General features: G+C 35.2%; 2 protein-coding genes across 3 annotated transcripts in view; both read right to left on the reverse strand.

Moving 5' to 3' along the window:
• Nucleotides 1–790: 790 nt before the first annotated feature.
• anxa3a (annexin A3a) lies at nt 791–7,434 on the reverse strand. The gene is made up of 14 exons (XM_008417772.2): nt 7,354–7,434; nt 6,503–6,533; nt 6,380–6,427; nt 6,212–6,299; nt 5,790–5,884; nt 4,584–4,697; nt 4,396–4,486; nt 4,236–4,315; nt 3,028–3,084; nt 2,857–2,950; nt 2,682–2,777; nt 1,822–1,880; nt 1,278–1,400; nt 791–890 (listed from the first exon to the last, which is right to left on the reverse strand). Exons 2-14 carry the CDS (start codon nt 6,515–6,517, stop codon nt 831–833), a joined length of 1,020 nt encoding a protein of 339 aa, XP_008415994.1. The 5' UTR covers nt 6,518–6,533; nt 7,354–7,434; the 3' UTR covers nt 791–830.
• Nucleotides 7,435–10,304: 2,870 nt separating this feature from the next.
• Nucleotides 10,305–14,487, reverse strand: part of fras1 (Fraser extracellular matrix complex subunit 1) — a 271,118-nt gene continuing 266,935 nt past the window's right edge. For both annotated transcript variants that reach the window (XM_017306806.1, XM_008417773.2), the window contains one exon: nt 10,305–11,426. In XM_017306806.1, the coding sequence (XP_017162295.1) occupies nt 10,857–11,426 (570 nt within the window). In that variant the 3' untranslated portion in view covers nt 10,305–10,856. The remainder of the gene's footprint in view (nt 11,427–14,487) is intronic.

The raw sequence follows: 14,487 nt of genomic DNA on the forward strand, positions 1-14,487 counted from the left end.
GTCGTCCTGCCTCAAGTGGAGGAGTTTAAGTATCTGGGGATCTTGTTCACGAATGAGGGAAGAAGGGAGCGGGAGATCGACGGGCGGATTGGGGCAGCGTCTGCCGTGAAAATTAAGTTTCTGAGGGTTTTTTTTTTGACTCCTTTTTATCTATAAAAGACGAGTGAAGTCTGGTTTTATAACTGTAAACCTGAAGCTAGCTTTCCACTCAGCTTTTAGTTCAATATGGCCAAAAAATGTGAGATTTATAATAAAAAATAAAAACTTTCTTCATGTCCTTACATTCTTGTTGGTGTCTAAACTGCGCCTCCTGGCGACGAATTTGAGGAATTGCCACAATAATCAAAAGCAGAATCCATTAATTCACATTTTTGGTGAATTCCTGCTAATAAACAAAACAAGACAAACATTTTCTGTGTTGAGCAGTGAAGGTTTTAATTTTCTGTAAGTTGAAACGACACAAACAAACAAAAAAACAGTGCAAAAGTTTTAAACCAACTTTTAAAACTTCTCTTAAAGTTAGATACATTCTTGTCACCATTTAAATTTGTTTTCATATGGAAGTTCTCCATAATTTGATTTGTTGTATAGAAGAAGTATTGATAAGAAACTTATGGGCTTTAAAAGTTGGATCAATTTAGAATAGTTCATAATTTAAATGTAAAACTTGAATCTTTTGAGTTTTCAGTCATAATATGACACCTTTTAGAGCTGGAACTAAATTAATTTATTTTTAATTTACTGATGAATTAAACATCAGTGAGAAGGAGAGGACAGAAAGCCGACAGGATGAAAGAAACAGATTTATTTTTGTCTTCAGACGGACGATGTCAGTCGTCTCCTCCACAGATCGCCTTCAGGCAGTCGCCGTACTCGCCCGACACGTCGGACTGCAGAACAAAAACAGAACCATTTTAAAGCAATTTAAAAAATTATCTATATAAATCGGATGGACGGACAGATGGATAGATTTTTTCCCATTCTTTAACTAAAAACAACCTTCTTTGACCTTCAAGCATCTGAAGGTCAGTCCAGCTTCTGTCCATCAGAGAAACTTTTAATCTTCAACTTCCGTCTTCATCAGAAGATTAATAATCTCTAATCTCATGTTTTAACAAAACTATTAATAACAGAGAAGCGAATCAAACTCAGAAACTCCTTGGATGACTCTTAACTTGACATAAAGTCACGTTTTGAAGATGAAATCCACCAAATGAACCAAACACCGAATGAAGTGGTGAAATTCTGGTGAACGTTTGAGTTCTGGTCCGACTCACCTCGATGTCGGACAGCAGAGAGTGTTTGTAGAGTTTCTTGAACTCTGCTCTGATGTCCAGCAGGTCGATCTCAGACCGGCTCACCATGATCCGGGTCAGAGTGGACTCATCGGTGCCACCGCCCTCAACAGAGACAAAACCAGAACTCTGGAGTTTACAGACGACTGACTAAAACCAAAATCAATGTCAAAAGAATCTTCTGGACTTCGTGTCTGATGACAACAAAATTAAACATTTTAGTCTACAAGCAAAACTGGTTGGAAAGCCTCAGCAAAGGTTCCTGAAACATGGTGGTGGCAGCATCATGCTGTGGGGTTCCTTTTATTCAGTAGGAACCAGGAAGCAAAGCAGAGTTTCTACTAACAGAATAAACATCAAACAAAACCAGAGTTTCAAGTTTTTCTTTATTTTAAAACCTAAACATTGAAATTAAATGTTGGTTCTTTAAAAAAAAATACCAAAAATGTATTTAGTAGATATAAAAAAAAAACTAAAACCCTTCAGAAATGTGCTCTGGAACTAATGTGTATAAAAGCTGATTTACCTTCATGCTCTTATGCAGCAGTTCTGCAAAATACGCCGGTAAACTCTTCGCACATTTCACTGCAGGAGGAGAGAAAAGTTGTTAGAAAAGCAGCGTTTTAGTGTCAGGAGCAAGTTTTGAATGCTGCATGAGGGAATTCAAAACTTCTATCTGAGATAGAAAAACACAAGAGCAAATTTCCACCAAAAATCTAAAATATTCTACAAAATGATTGAACATTTTTGAACTTGAGAAGTTGAAAATTCACTATTAAAAACACAAATTAAGATTAAGCTCAGTAATTCAAGGGGGAAAAAAATTTTAAACAGAAAAGTCTTAAATTTGCTACAAAACATTCAGAAATTGAGATTAATTATATAAATATTCTAAAGAAAAAACATGAAAATTTCTCCGTTTGAAAAGTTACAGATTGGCTAGAAAAGTTTATTTCAAAACTAAAACATTTTTGACTTTTGGAACACAGAAATTTCCAAAACATTTTTTATTTTATTTTGATAGCAATCTCAGAAATGATCAAGAAATAAAGTTGGAAATTTAAAATTTTCAAAAGTCAAAAATGTACTAGAAAAACTCAAATATCTTTTTTTTCCCCAAAACTCAGTTTTGACACTTGAAACCCAGAATTTCTTTTTCAAATTTTTTTTTTCAGAAATTTTGAGATTAATCTCAGAAAAAAGTCTTGAGTTTTGGAAATTTTCCGAGTTTCAATAGTCGAAAATTTTCCACTTCTGAATCTCAGAAATTTTCTAAAAAAAAAAAAAGAAAAGAAAAGAAAAAGGTAATTAGTAAATATGAAAGGTCTAAAATGTACTAGAAATTTTTTTTTTTTAATTTCCTTGTGGTTTTGTGGATGGGTTTACCAACAGCCACCAGCAGCTCCTCCAGCTCTCCAGACATTTCTCCTTCGATGCTCTGCTGCAGCGTTTTCCCGCTGATGTTCTTGTATTCGATTAGAACTGCAGAAAAATGGCCGTCACTTTACATTTGTAATGATCCCGGTTTTCTCCTTGGGTTTCCAAACAGAGCCGGTCTTACTCTGCCTGAGCTGAGGTATGCTTCTTTTGCAGAGGATCTCGATAAACTTGGACTCGTCTGTGCCCCACTTCTTCTCCCCGGCTTTGTAAAGCGTCTTAGGGAAAAAAAATATTGAAGTTTAAAACAAAATAGAAACATATCAATTGTACTTTTTGGGTTTAGTTTCTTCACCTCAGCGTCTTCCTTTGCTTTTCCTACATCTACAGAGTTGCTCCCGTCTCTCTCACCCTGCAAGCAGCAGAATTCACTTTATTCCTGTTTTTTACGTTTTTATCATCATGTGGCTGTGTTACGTTTTAAATAGAGCTGTAAACATTAACAAATGGATGAGAATGAGTGACTGTCGCCTTATTGATACATAGGAAATTAACGGAGAGGAACATTTAGAAATGAACATTAAAAACAAAATCACTTCCTTTAAACTTTCCTGAATATAAAAACCTGGAAAACTGCTAATTTGACAATCTTTCCAATTTCTAATGGGTTGGAAGGACTTGCACAACCGCGTCAATGTTTATATTTCAAGCCTACTTGGGCATTGTGATTAATCGTGATGGTAACACTTTATTTGAAGGGGGTGAATAAGACTGTCATAACACTGCAATAAACATGTCATAACACGTCATGAATATGAATAAGCCTTCATGAATATTTGATTGTTGTCATAAAGCTCATTCTGTAAATTATGACACTTTTAATACAAAGTTGACAATATTCAAAATGTCTGTTATAACAACTTGACATTAACCAATAAATATCAAGTTTATTGAAAGTTTATTGACATTTATTGTCAATAAACAATAAATATTTATTGACAACATTTATTGTTGTCAATAAACATTTATTGTTTATTGACAATAAATGTCAAGTTTATTGACATTTATTGTCAATAAACAATAAATGTTTATTGACATTTATTGTTGTCAATAAATGTTGACAACAATAAATTTGTTATAAACAAAAATTTATAACAAATTTACTGATATAAATTTGTTATAAAAGTATTACTGATTGCACTTTAAAAATTAGGTAAATTTATGTTATTAAAGGTAAAGTTTAAACAGTATTGATTTATTGGTTAATGTCAAGTTGTCATAACAAAGACATTTTGAATAATGTCAACTTTGTCTTAAAAGTGTCATAATTTACAGAATGACGCTTTATGACAACAGTCATAAATATTCATGAAGGCTTATTCATGTTCATGACGTGTTATGACATGTTTATTACAGTGTTATGACAGTCTTATTCACCCCCACCCTTCAAATAAAGTGTTACCATCACGATTAATCTGATAAAAATAACTGATTAACAGCTCTAGTTATGAGTCAAGTGTGTAAGTTTTTTTTTTAGGTAATTTTCTTTGTTTTTTTCTAGACCTTTGCCAGGAGAATAAGCGCTGTGGAAAAATCTCCAGAAGCTTCACTCTGCAACTTCTCAATCAGGTCCTTCTCCGTTTCTGCAGGGGAAAAAGATGGAGGTCATAAATCTGTTTTCTGCAACAAAACCCACAAACTAAGATGGAAGATGCTTCTTTACCTTTTCTGTAAACGTCTTTGAGAGCTTTGATTTGCTGCTTGGACCTGGAGGCAAAGATTTCAATCAGGACGGAGTCTTTTGTACCAGCTCCCTGCAGTAAAACACATTTTATACAAATGATATTGAACAGTAATAAACGCTGTTTAATTTGTAAAAACTGTTTTTGAAAAGGAGATATGTGAGCGTACCTTCATGGCTCGGGTGACTTCGTGGCAGTCGTACGCTGCGGGGGGAGTGATGAGCGCCAGCAGCAGCTCCTCAAAGTTTCCGCCCGTGTCGCCTTTCAGGTCTTTTTCCAGCGTCTGAAACGTAAGCAGAGGCGACAGAACCAGAGGTTTACGCTGCGTGTTCAGAACCATGCCCAGGAAATAAAGCAAATACAGAAAATAAAGCAAACGAAGCAAACAAAGCGCTGTAACGACTTAATAATGGGAGAGCAACTTTTTATATGCCTGTGATATATTTGTTTTCATATGTTTAATAAAATGTCAATCAATCAAATGTTATTTGTATAGCACATTTCAGCAGCAAGGCATTTCAAAGTGCTTTACATGATTAAAATAAAAACAGCAGGTGACATTGAATAAACGGTGAGAAAATATGAAAAAGTTTAGAAAGTAAACAGGTGGTCAAGCCATTAAGACCACAATTAAGTCGTTTTAATGCCAGAACAGCAAATAGAAAGACTTTTGTTTCAGAATCGGCACATTATTTGGGGTTTCTCCTTAATCGTTTATTTATTCCAAGTCATCACAGCAACATTCACTCTTTAAATAATAATAATAAAAAAAATTATTAAAATTATTTGCTAAACAAATACAATAAGGGGGCTGCACAGTGGCGCAGTTGGTAGAGCTATTGCCTTGCAGCAAGAAGGTTCTGGGTTTGATTCCCGGCCCCGGTCTTTCTGCATGGAGTTTGCATGTTCTCCCTGTGCATGGTGGGTTTTCTCCAGGTACTCCGGTTTCCTCCCACAGTCCAAAAACATGACTGTCAGGTTAACTGGTCTGTCTAAATTGCCCCTAGGTGTGAGTGTATGGTTGTGTGTCCCGTGTGTCTCTGTGTTGCCCTGCAGCAGACTGGCGACCTGTCCAGGGTGACCCCGCCTCTCGCCCAGAACGTTAGCTGGAGAGGCACCAGCACCTCCCGACCCCACTGAGGGACAAGGGTGTAAAGAAAATGGATGGATGGATGGAATACAATCAGGTTCGGCTGTTTTCTTTTTATGATTTTGTTGGAATTTCTTAGAGTTATTTTAGAAAATATTCAGCAGCTTTGTACACTACAGGAATAATTTAATTTAAACTTTGTGTTTCTCATTTAATGTTTAGAAACATTTAACGTTTAGAAACTCCAATTCACAACATTTTCACATAAAATGAAGGAAATCTTACTCTGCCGGTGGCTCCTTCATACGCTTTGCAGATGAGCTGCCTCTGATCGTTGCTTCGTTGGGTCAGGATTTCAATCAGGACTTTCTCATTTGTCCCTAAAAAATTTAAAAAAAGTTAAAATAAATTAAATATGAATCTGTTTCTGTCATATATCTGGAGACAGTTTACGTTAAACCAAGCACAAAAAGCTGTAGATTTGTTTCAATTTCAAAACATCGTCCAGATTAAACTATTTATATTTTCAGACAGATGCTTTTTACAAAAATTATATTAATCTGATTTTTAGAAATTAAAGTTTTACACCAATCTGTCTTATCATTTATTTAAAAGGTTTTGAAGACGAAAAGCAAACAGGTTTTCTCTAAGCAAAAATGAAGAAGTGAGCTAAACAAATAAAGGTTAAAGGGATTTAAAACGCGTACCGAGTCCTTTAATGGCGTCCTTCAGAGCTGCGGCGTCTTTTTCTGCATCAAAGTTTGCTTTAGGCTTGATGGTTCCTCTCTGTCCGCCCTAAAAAAAAACATTCAGATTTAACAATTAATTAAAACCCTGAATAGTTTCTCATATAGAAAAACCAGAGTTGGATTTACTTCAGCAGCAGCAGACGACGGTGAATCCACAAGACTTTGCAAATCGTCCTGAAAATAAATGGATTTAACATGTAAAACTCTTTAATAAAAACTTTAAAAATGTAAAATAAAAACATCTCTCACCCATAAAGAAGCCATGATGAATGTAGTTCTTCTGTAAGGCATTAGAAACAATCTTAATCTGTTATACATTTAAATACACTATAAAAGCACAAAATATTACCAAGTATTTTTGGTGTAGCATCTACTGCAAATTTCTTAGTAAAATTGAAATAAGACAAAATTAACCTACAAGAAACTTTTCAGCAAGACATAAGAGCTTATTAAAAGTAAATAATTACTTAATATTGATTAAATAGTTACATTGGCAGATTGTTATTTCTCTTATAGGACATTTTTCTCATGTTTTAAGTGAAACTAGATATTTTTCATCAATATTAGGGATCATTGAATTAAAACAAGCTCTTATATCTTGCTGAAAAGTTCCTTTTAAGTTAGTTTGATCTAATTTCAAGAGTACTAAGATATTTCAAGTAGAAACTAGACAAGAATACTTGGTAAGACTTTGTGTTTTTACAGTGTACTAAACAAATAAGCAAGAGGCGTTGGTTCCAGTTTTCTAGATTCAAACATTTATTCACAATCTGCTCACGAGGTCATAGATTAAAGATGATTAAGATATGAATTAGACGTAGAACTGTTGTACTTTAAAGACTTTTAAAAATGTATTTATAAGCAGCAACTTTTTCTTCTGCTTTGGTGGAACCAGAACAGGAAACAAGCAAATATGTTGCTGTGTAAAATGAGACCAGCTTTGGATTAAACCAGAGGGACTGAAGGCAGATTGATGGAACAGTAAAAGAAAAGTCTGCTTTCTGTACAAATCAGGTATTTTAAACCTTCTAATTACGTAAAAATAAAACTTTTAGAAACCAGAAACAGCTAAATCAAACAAGCAAAGGAGAGAAACTCACCTTTGTCTCTGAAGAGGAACGTTTCTTTCCGCCACACCTTCTGCTTACCTGGAAACTCTGAATCTACCTGTAGAGAAAAACGGTTGGCCACACCTGTTTGGCACAGTCAGACGATGCCTTCAGGGACCGCTCGTAAACTCCAGCTACTAACCAGTTTAATCCCCTCCAGACAAAAGAACACAACTTTTAGATTTGTAGTGAAACCAAATGTTACTTGGAAACTTTACGACGGCCATAATAGATATAAAACGCAAAATAGTAATACATTTCAGAGAAAAAAAAACTTGAGGAATCTCAGAAATTTTCTAGAAAAAAATCAGAATTTTCTGAGTTTGAAAAGTAGAGTATTTGCAAGAAATTATGTGATTAATCAACGGTATGTTAGAGACATTGTGGGTAGGAAAAACGGATTTTGAAAAGTAGAATATGTGCGAGAAAAAACTCAGAAATGTATGATTTTGAAAAGTCAAAAACTTGCAAGAGAAATTCTGATGTAAATCTCAGAAATTTTTCTAAAAAACTCCAGAAATTTCTGAGCTTGAAAAATCACAAAATGGTGAGAAAAAACTCAAAGTTTTAGATTAATCGACGGTATATTAGGGCAGCAATTTTAAAACTGCAGATATTGAAACGGCAAACATTGGTGTCACTCAAGACTTTTGCACATGAATTTCTCAAGCTTTAAAAAAAAAGTGCCAAATCATAAATAGCATAGTAAATGGACGAAAAAACTGGAATACAAGAAAAGATTTTTCATTTTAAATTTATTTTATTACTAAAAAAGGCACCAAATACAGGCATCATACTAATATTATTGTGTTTTCCAAAAATTATAGCACCAAAAATAAATTTTTTTTCTCCCAAAATCCCCCGTTTTCATGTTTTTATAGGCACACATTTGAAAAAGAACTGTTTTTAGATAAATACAAACCAGTGTCAAACACTTTAAAAACAACATCAGTAGCTGGGCTGTAACAAATGAGACGGATGAAACATAAATGAATGAAGAGTCACAGAGAGAGATCTGTGAGTCTTTGGGCCGAACAACGGCAGGCGGACGCATCGTTCTTATAAAAACACGTTTTGTAAAAAGTGATGACTCTCATTCAGACAGTAGTAAGGCTGAAGCAGTCATTTGGGTGAGCGGATTTATTTCAGTCACACTCAGACGCTCTTCGATTGAAATACTTTGGACGATCTGTTCTGTCTCATGAGCAAAAATACTGCATGGCACTTAGAAATCGGCAGCTGATTGGATTACAGTACAAGCAAGGAAATAAAGAGGGTTAAAAAAAAAGAAATTGTGTTCAAAATGGCAGTAAGTATAACTATTTAAACCCCCTTTTACAGTGGATAAACACCAAGGAAGTTGATAAAATAAATGGCTTTTTAGTGAGAACAGAGAGCTTTATATCAAAATATCATAAAAATGGAAAGAGTAGGATAGTTTTGTCCAGGCTACAATAACACAGCAGATCCAACTTTTCTTTAGAGACGCTCTGATACAATATCAATATGTTAACAATCCAAGTTTTGGGTTTCAAATCATTAATAATTGTGTAATTTTCACCGTCTTTCTGAAATGACCGACTGCAAATATGAGACGATTTTACAATTTTAGCATTTTTGGAGATTAAACTATTTATACACTGCTCAAAAAAATAAAGGGAACACTTAAACAACACAATATAGCTCCAAGGAAATCAAACTTCTGTGAAATCAAACTGTCCACTTAGGAAGCAACACTGATTGACAACGGTGACCCTCGTCAGGTCAAACAGTGTTGCTTCCTAAGTGGACAGTTTGATTTCACAGAAGTTTGATTTACTTGGAGTTATATTGTGTTGTTTAAGTATTCCCTCTATTTTTTTGAGCAGTATATTTTCAGTTTATGAAAACTTATAGGGGGCCTTTATTATTTAGAATTAAAACAGCTGGGTGTTTTTAGAAGCAGCAGAAACCCAAATGGAAGTAGAAAAAGGTGCAAAATGTGAATTCTGCATAAACGATCCCCTTTAATAAAAAAAGAAAATGTCTCCGTTACCAAAACAGATTGTGTTCAAAGCATGATAGGCCTTGCAGGTGACAGCAGAATGACATTAATCCAGAGTAAAAAGGGGGTGTAATCAAGGCTTAAAATGCTTTTTAATTAAATAAGTCAAAGCTCTTCCTCGTGAAGAAAAGACTAACTGAAGCTGTGACATAATTGCACTTGAAGGCATCATTCATTTTGTTATTTGCACTCACTCAGCCTGCAACAAAAGCAGCTTTGTTTGTGCTTTATATTTAAACAACGTCAGCAGGTGGAGAGGTTGTTCCAGTTGATTTATCTGCAGGATGGCCGTGTGACATACGAGGTAAAGATGCAGGAAAGGAGGACATTTTTCCTCGCCTGCCTCTTCGTACAGCAGTGAAATGAAACGATGCAGCAGATGGAAAAGCCATCAGAGCTACTGTTCACCTCCCCGGCGGTGAAACCGAGATGAATGTCGACTAAAAAGAGAAATAAAGATGGAAATCAGACGCAGCTGAGCAGTTTGTGGATTCCTGAGGTAGCCCAGTTGGCTGAACGTCACACGCTTCCCTTTTTTTCTCAAAGTGGTATAAAAATACATAAAACATTCCTTTAAGTACAAATTTTCAGTTTAGAAAATACCAATTTTTGATGCTGTTTTGTCGTCCTTCGTCAGGAGCTGCGTTTCCGTTACAGATGTGTGCAAAACTTTGTCAATATTCTGCTAATTTAGAAAAAAAAAAAACAATTTCACAACGATAATGTTTCCATTACATCAGAAAGGCAATTATAATCACACGTGAATAAGTTTGTTCACACATTTAGTCATTGAAAAACATGCCGCTCAATTATCCTTCAACTACTTCCTGTCATCTTCTTTGTAGTTTTTGCCAGTAGTAACATCTGGCTGTTGATCACATGACTCGTAATGATGCGAAGAACATGTTTCTGTTAGTTTTACAAAACACACCAATTTCGATAAGGCAAAAAAAAGAAGAAAGAAAATCACTTGAACACCAAAACGTATTGAAAACATTGTCAATAAAAAAGAGATTTGTTTTTAATTGCTGGATTTTGATTAAGCAAATTTATTTTCAAAATGTTAAATTACGTAATTCTATGTCAACAAATAGTCTTGCTGCTTGGATGAAGGAGTTTTTTAGGCTGCATCTAAATTGGTTTACGCTGCAAAACTGCAATGGCAACACTTTCTTTGCATGGAACAAGTCACATGATCAACAACCGGATGTTGCCACTGGTGGAAACCACAAAGAAGATGACGGCAGGATGTAGTTGGAGAGTCATGCGTGGCATGTTTTTTTCGTGACTTGTATAAAGAAACTTATTCTCATGTGACTTTAATTACATTTCATATTTAACCGAAACACTGCTACTGCGTAATTGTGTTTTTTCGGTATAAGTGGAATACTGACAAAGTTTTGCTCACATGTGTGACAGACAAGACGCTAACGGAAACGCAGCGAGTGTCTCAGACCTCGGTGCCGTCGCCGAGGTTGTTGTGGATTTTGACCTCCAGGTTGACCTGCTTCACTTTGCCGTTCGGCTCCTGGTTGCGGTTGATGTTGACGTTCCTCACGGTGCAGTGCTTCGTGCCGAAGTTCTTCTCCACGCACTTGTCCATGCACACCTCCACCTTGGTGTTGAGCGGATACTCCTCGTAGGCCTTCGGAGTCTTCGTCGCCTTCTTGGCCGACCGCCTGCAGCGGCGGAACAGGAAGCAGGAAGCCAGCAGCGCCAGCACCAGCAGGGTGATGGCGGCCACGCCCCCGCCCACGGAGCTGCCCACGTGGGCGTTGAAGGTGGCGGACGGGCCGGCCTCCAGGCGCAGCGACTTCATGTTGGTGCCGTTCTTCACCTGGTCGCCCTCGTTGTCGTAGATGAGCGACTCGTCGAGCGTCAGGCGCCCGCTGCGGTCAACCAGGTCGCGTTTGGAGCGGCTCACCTGATACGTCAGCGAGCGTTGAATCCGGGGGCTGGAGCGCGACTCCGGGCCGATGACGTAGATCACCTGCAGGTACCACTGGTGGCCCGCCTCCACCTGTCAGTCAGAGAGGTAATTTATTAACCAGTGATTTATTTATTAGTTTATTTAGCTGGAATGTTAAACGTTAATTCACATTTCTGACAAGGACAAGTTTCTCTGTTTTTATTGAGTTATCTTTAGGTTAACAATGGAGTATTGAGCAAAACGCATCCATGTACTGGATTTACAGGTCAAATTTCCACTAAAATGCAGCAACTTTTACAATAGAAATAACAAAAACTACTGAAGAATTAGTTAGACCAGTGTTTCTCAACCTTTTTCAGCCCAGCGCCCCCCCAGCCTTTATCCAGGTCCCTCACCGCCCCCACCAAAGAATTTGCAGGCTACTTTGCACTGACCATTATTTTAATATTAATATTACTATCACTATTGTAGATGTTTTGATTTTTATGTTTGTTTTATGTATTTGTCATCAAAAATAATTTCCCAGAGAACAAAAAGCCATGGGAGTAGAAATTATTTTCACAGGCGTCTATGAAAAATGCAATGAACATTCAAGTTAAAATCGATAGGCCTAACAGCAGCCAGAGTGGAAAAGAAATATTATTCTTTGCCATTTTCAAGTTGTTAAATATTCCACAAAATGACCAGATAAAAGATGTTCAACATGCCAGTTTAAACTTTGATCTATTTGCAAAACGACTGAGCTCTGCAACATTAAAACATGAATAGAACTGTAACTACATTAATCATAGCTCTTCTTCTCTTCAGTGTTTGTCGGTTTCTGGTGGTGCAGCTCCGTGCTGCCTTCAGGAGAATGGGACATCAGAGTATCATCCATAAAATTTCACCCACATGGCATTTATTGTGCAAAGTAGAGCTTTCAATGGAAAAACTTCAATTAAGACAAAACTAACTTACAAGTAACTTTTCAGCAATTTTTATACATTTATTTTAAGTCAATAACATCTTAATATTTCTCAATGCAATTCATATTTTTTCATTGATATTAAGAAATTATTGACCGAAAATACACTTCAATATGTTCCAGAAAAGTTATTTGGAAGGTAGTTTGTAGTAAATTAAAAATACCTCAAAACTTTTTGTATTTATGGAACAAATTACATTAGTACACTGCAAAAACACAAAATCTCACCAAGTATTTTTCGTCTTGTTTAATGGGAAAATGTTTTGTTAGTGAAATAATCTACCGTTAGAACTGGTAATTTTTCGTCTTACACCAGGCTCCTATATTTAGCTGTAAAGTTAGGTTTGTCTTATTTCAAGTGTACTAAGATATTAGCTGTAGAAACGACCAAAAACACAGAAGATTTTGTGTTTTTGCAGTGCAGGAAGTCCCTCTCTCTCTCCATATTCAGATGATGGATTTAACAAGCTTCTGTTTTTAGATTTTTACTTTCATTATACTTTTATTTTCGTTCCGTTTCACAGTTATGCGCTACTTTTAGTTGGTCTGTTACTCAAAGCACATTTAAGTTTGTGAAACGCTGACAAAGCATTAAGGCCAAACATTTTCTCCTGTGTCTCTTTTTAAAACCTTTTGTTGCTTTTATGGATTTTAGTTACAAAACACTATTTTTTTTAAATAACACAGAAATTTTCTTACTTTTATTTAATAATGTGGTTCTTTAGCATTTTAAGCTTCACCATCAGTGGAAGTTTTTTTAACTCAGGGATTAAAATCTGATCATTTTTGACTATCAAAGTGGAAATTAGCGTTTTTATTTCCTAATCTGCTGTAATTTTCCTGTTCTGAGATTTTTAAACTCACTTTCAAGATCTGAGTGCATTTTTTTCTTTTTACAACTTCACAGTAATTAAATAAATTAAAATTAACCATGTACAGCAACAAGTTTTTAATTTCTGGACTAGTTTGAACACCATTACTGTTCGACATCTTTGTTGTAAAGTGATCAAAACAGCAAAAAATCCCAGGTATAATCTCATGGAATATCTGGGAATATCAATAATTATCTGCAGCAGCAGCCTGTGATCAATAAATCATTTTCAATAAAAGCTCTTAAACCATTTTCTGTGTTTTCATTTTTACCTGTGATGTGTGATTTCAGCTATAAAAAAGCTAATGTAGGTAATACGTATGGAGTGCCAATTGTACCATTAGTCAAAAATCAACAGCAATAATTTGGATTATTTAGTCTGACTCAAGAATTTTTTTTTCAAATTCATATTTTCACTATGTTTTTTATTCTTTTATATATGTCACAATTTCAAACTAAATATTTAATTAGCTTAAAGAATATTTAGTTCAATACTTAAATATTGAACTTCAAGCTAAATCTTTGACAGGATTCAACAAATGGCAGTTTAGCTACAAGATATTCAGGTTACAAACTAAATATTTAATTATGGGGCTATATATTTAGCTTCAAGATACTTGAGTTTGTAAACTGAACATTTAGCCTCCAGCAAATTATTTGTTTTCAAATTAAATTCTCAGTTGGAAACTAAATATTTAAGATGAGTTTCAGCAACAAACAAAAAAGTACCTAAATGGTCAAGTAAATATCTAGTTTTGAGCAAAAAAAAATTACTTTTCAAACTAAATATTTTTACTGCTAAATATTTAGTTTGAAACTGTGACATGTAAATGAATGAAAAACATGGTGAAAATGGAAAAAATAAGCCCCCAATATTTTTTCTTATGACAAACTAACAAATTTAGCTTGCAAAATTTTGTTTGCAAGCTAAATTCTTAGCTGCAAACTGAATATATAGGATAGGTTTCAGCAAATGGTTGGCAACCTAACTAATTTTGTAGCTTACAAACAATTTAGTTTAACCAAATATGTGGTTTGAAGCTAAATATTTATCTTGCTATGTACATATTTAGATTGTAAGCTAAATTTTTTGGTTAATATTTGTAAGTTAAATATTTTTTCTTGTAGCTATAAATATTTAGCTTGTGAGTTAAATGTTTAGTTTTCAAGCTAAATCTTCAAACTAAATATTTAGTTTGAGTTTCAAGTTAACAGTAAAAAAAGTTACTCAACTGAACCCTAGACGTCAGCCCGGAGACCCGCAGGACTCCCTACCAAGTCACGGAAGCAGGCCGGGAGAGCGACAGGACTTGCTA

Source organism: Poecilia reticulata, linkage group LG9 (genome assembly GCF_000633615.1).
Source record: "Poecilia reticulata strain Guanapo linkage group LG9, Guppy_female_1.0+MT, whole genome shotgun sequence".
Taxonomy (NCBI): Eukaryota; Metazoa; Chordata; class Actinopteri; order Cyprinodontiformes; family Poeciliidae; genus Poecilia; species Poecilia reticulata.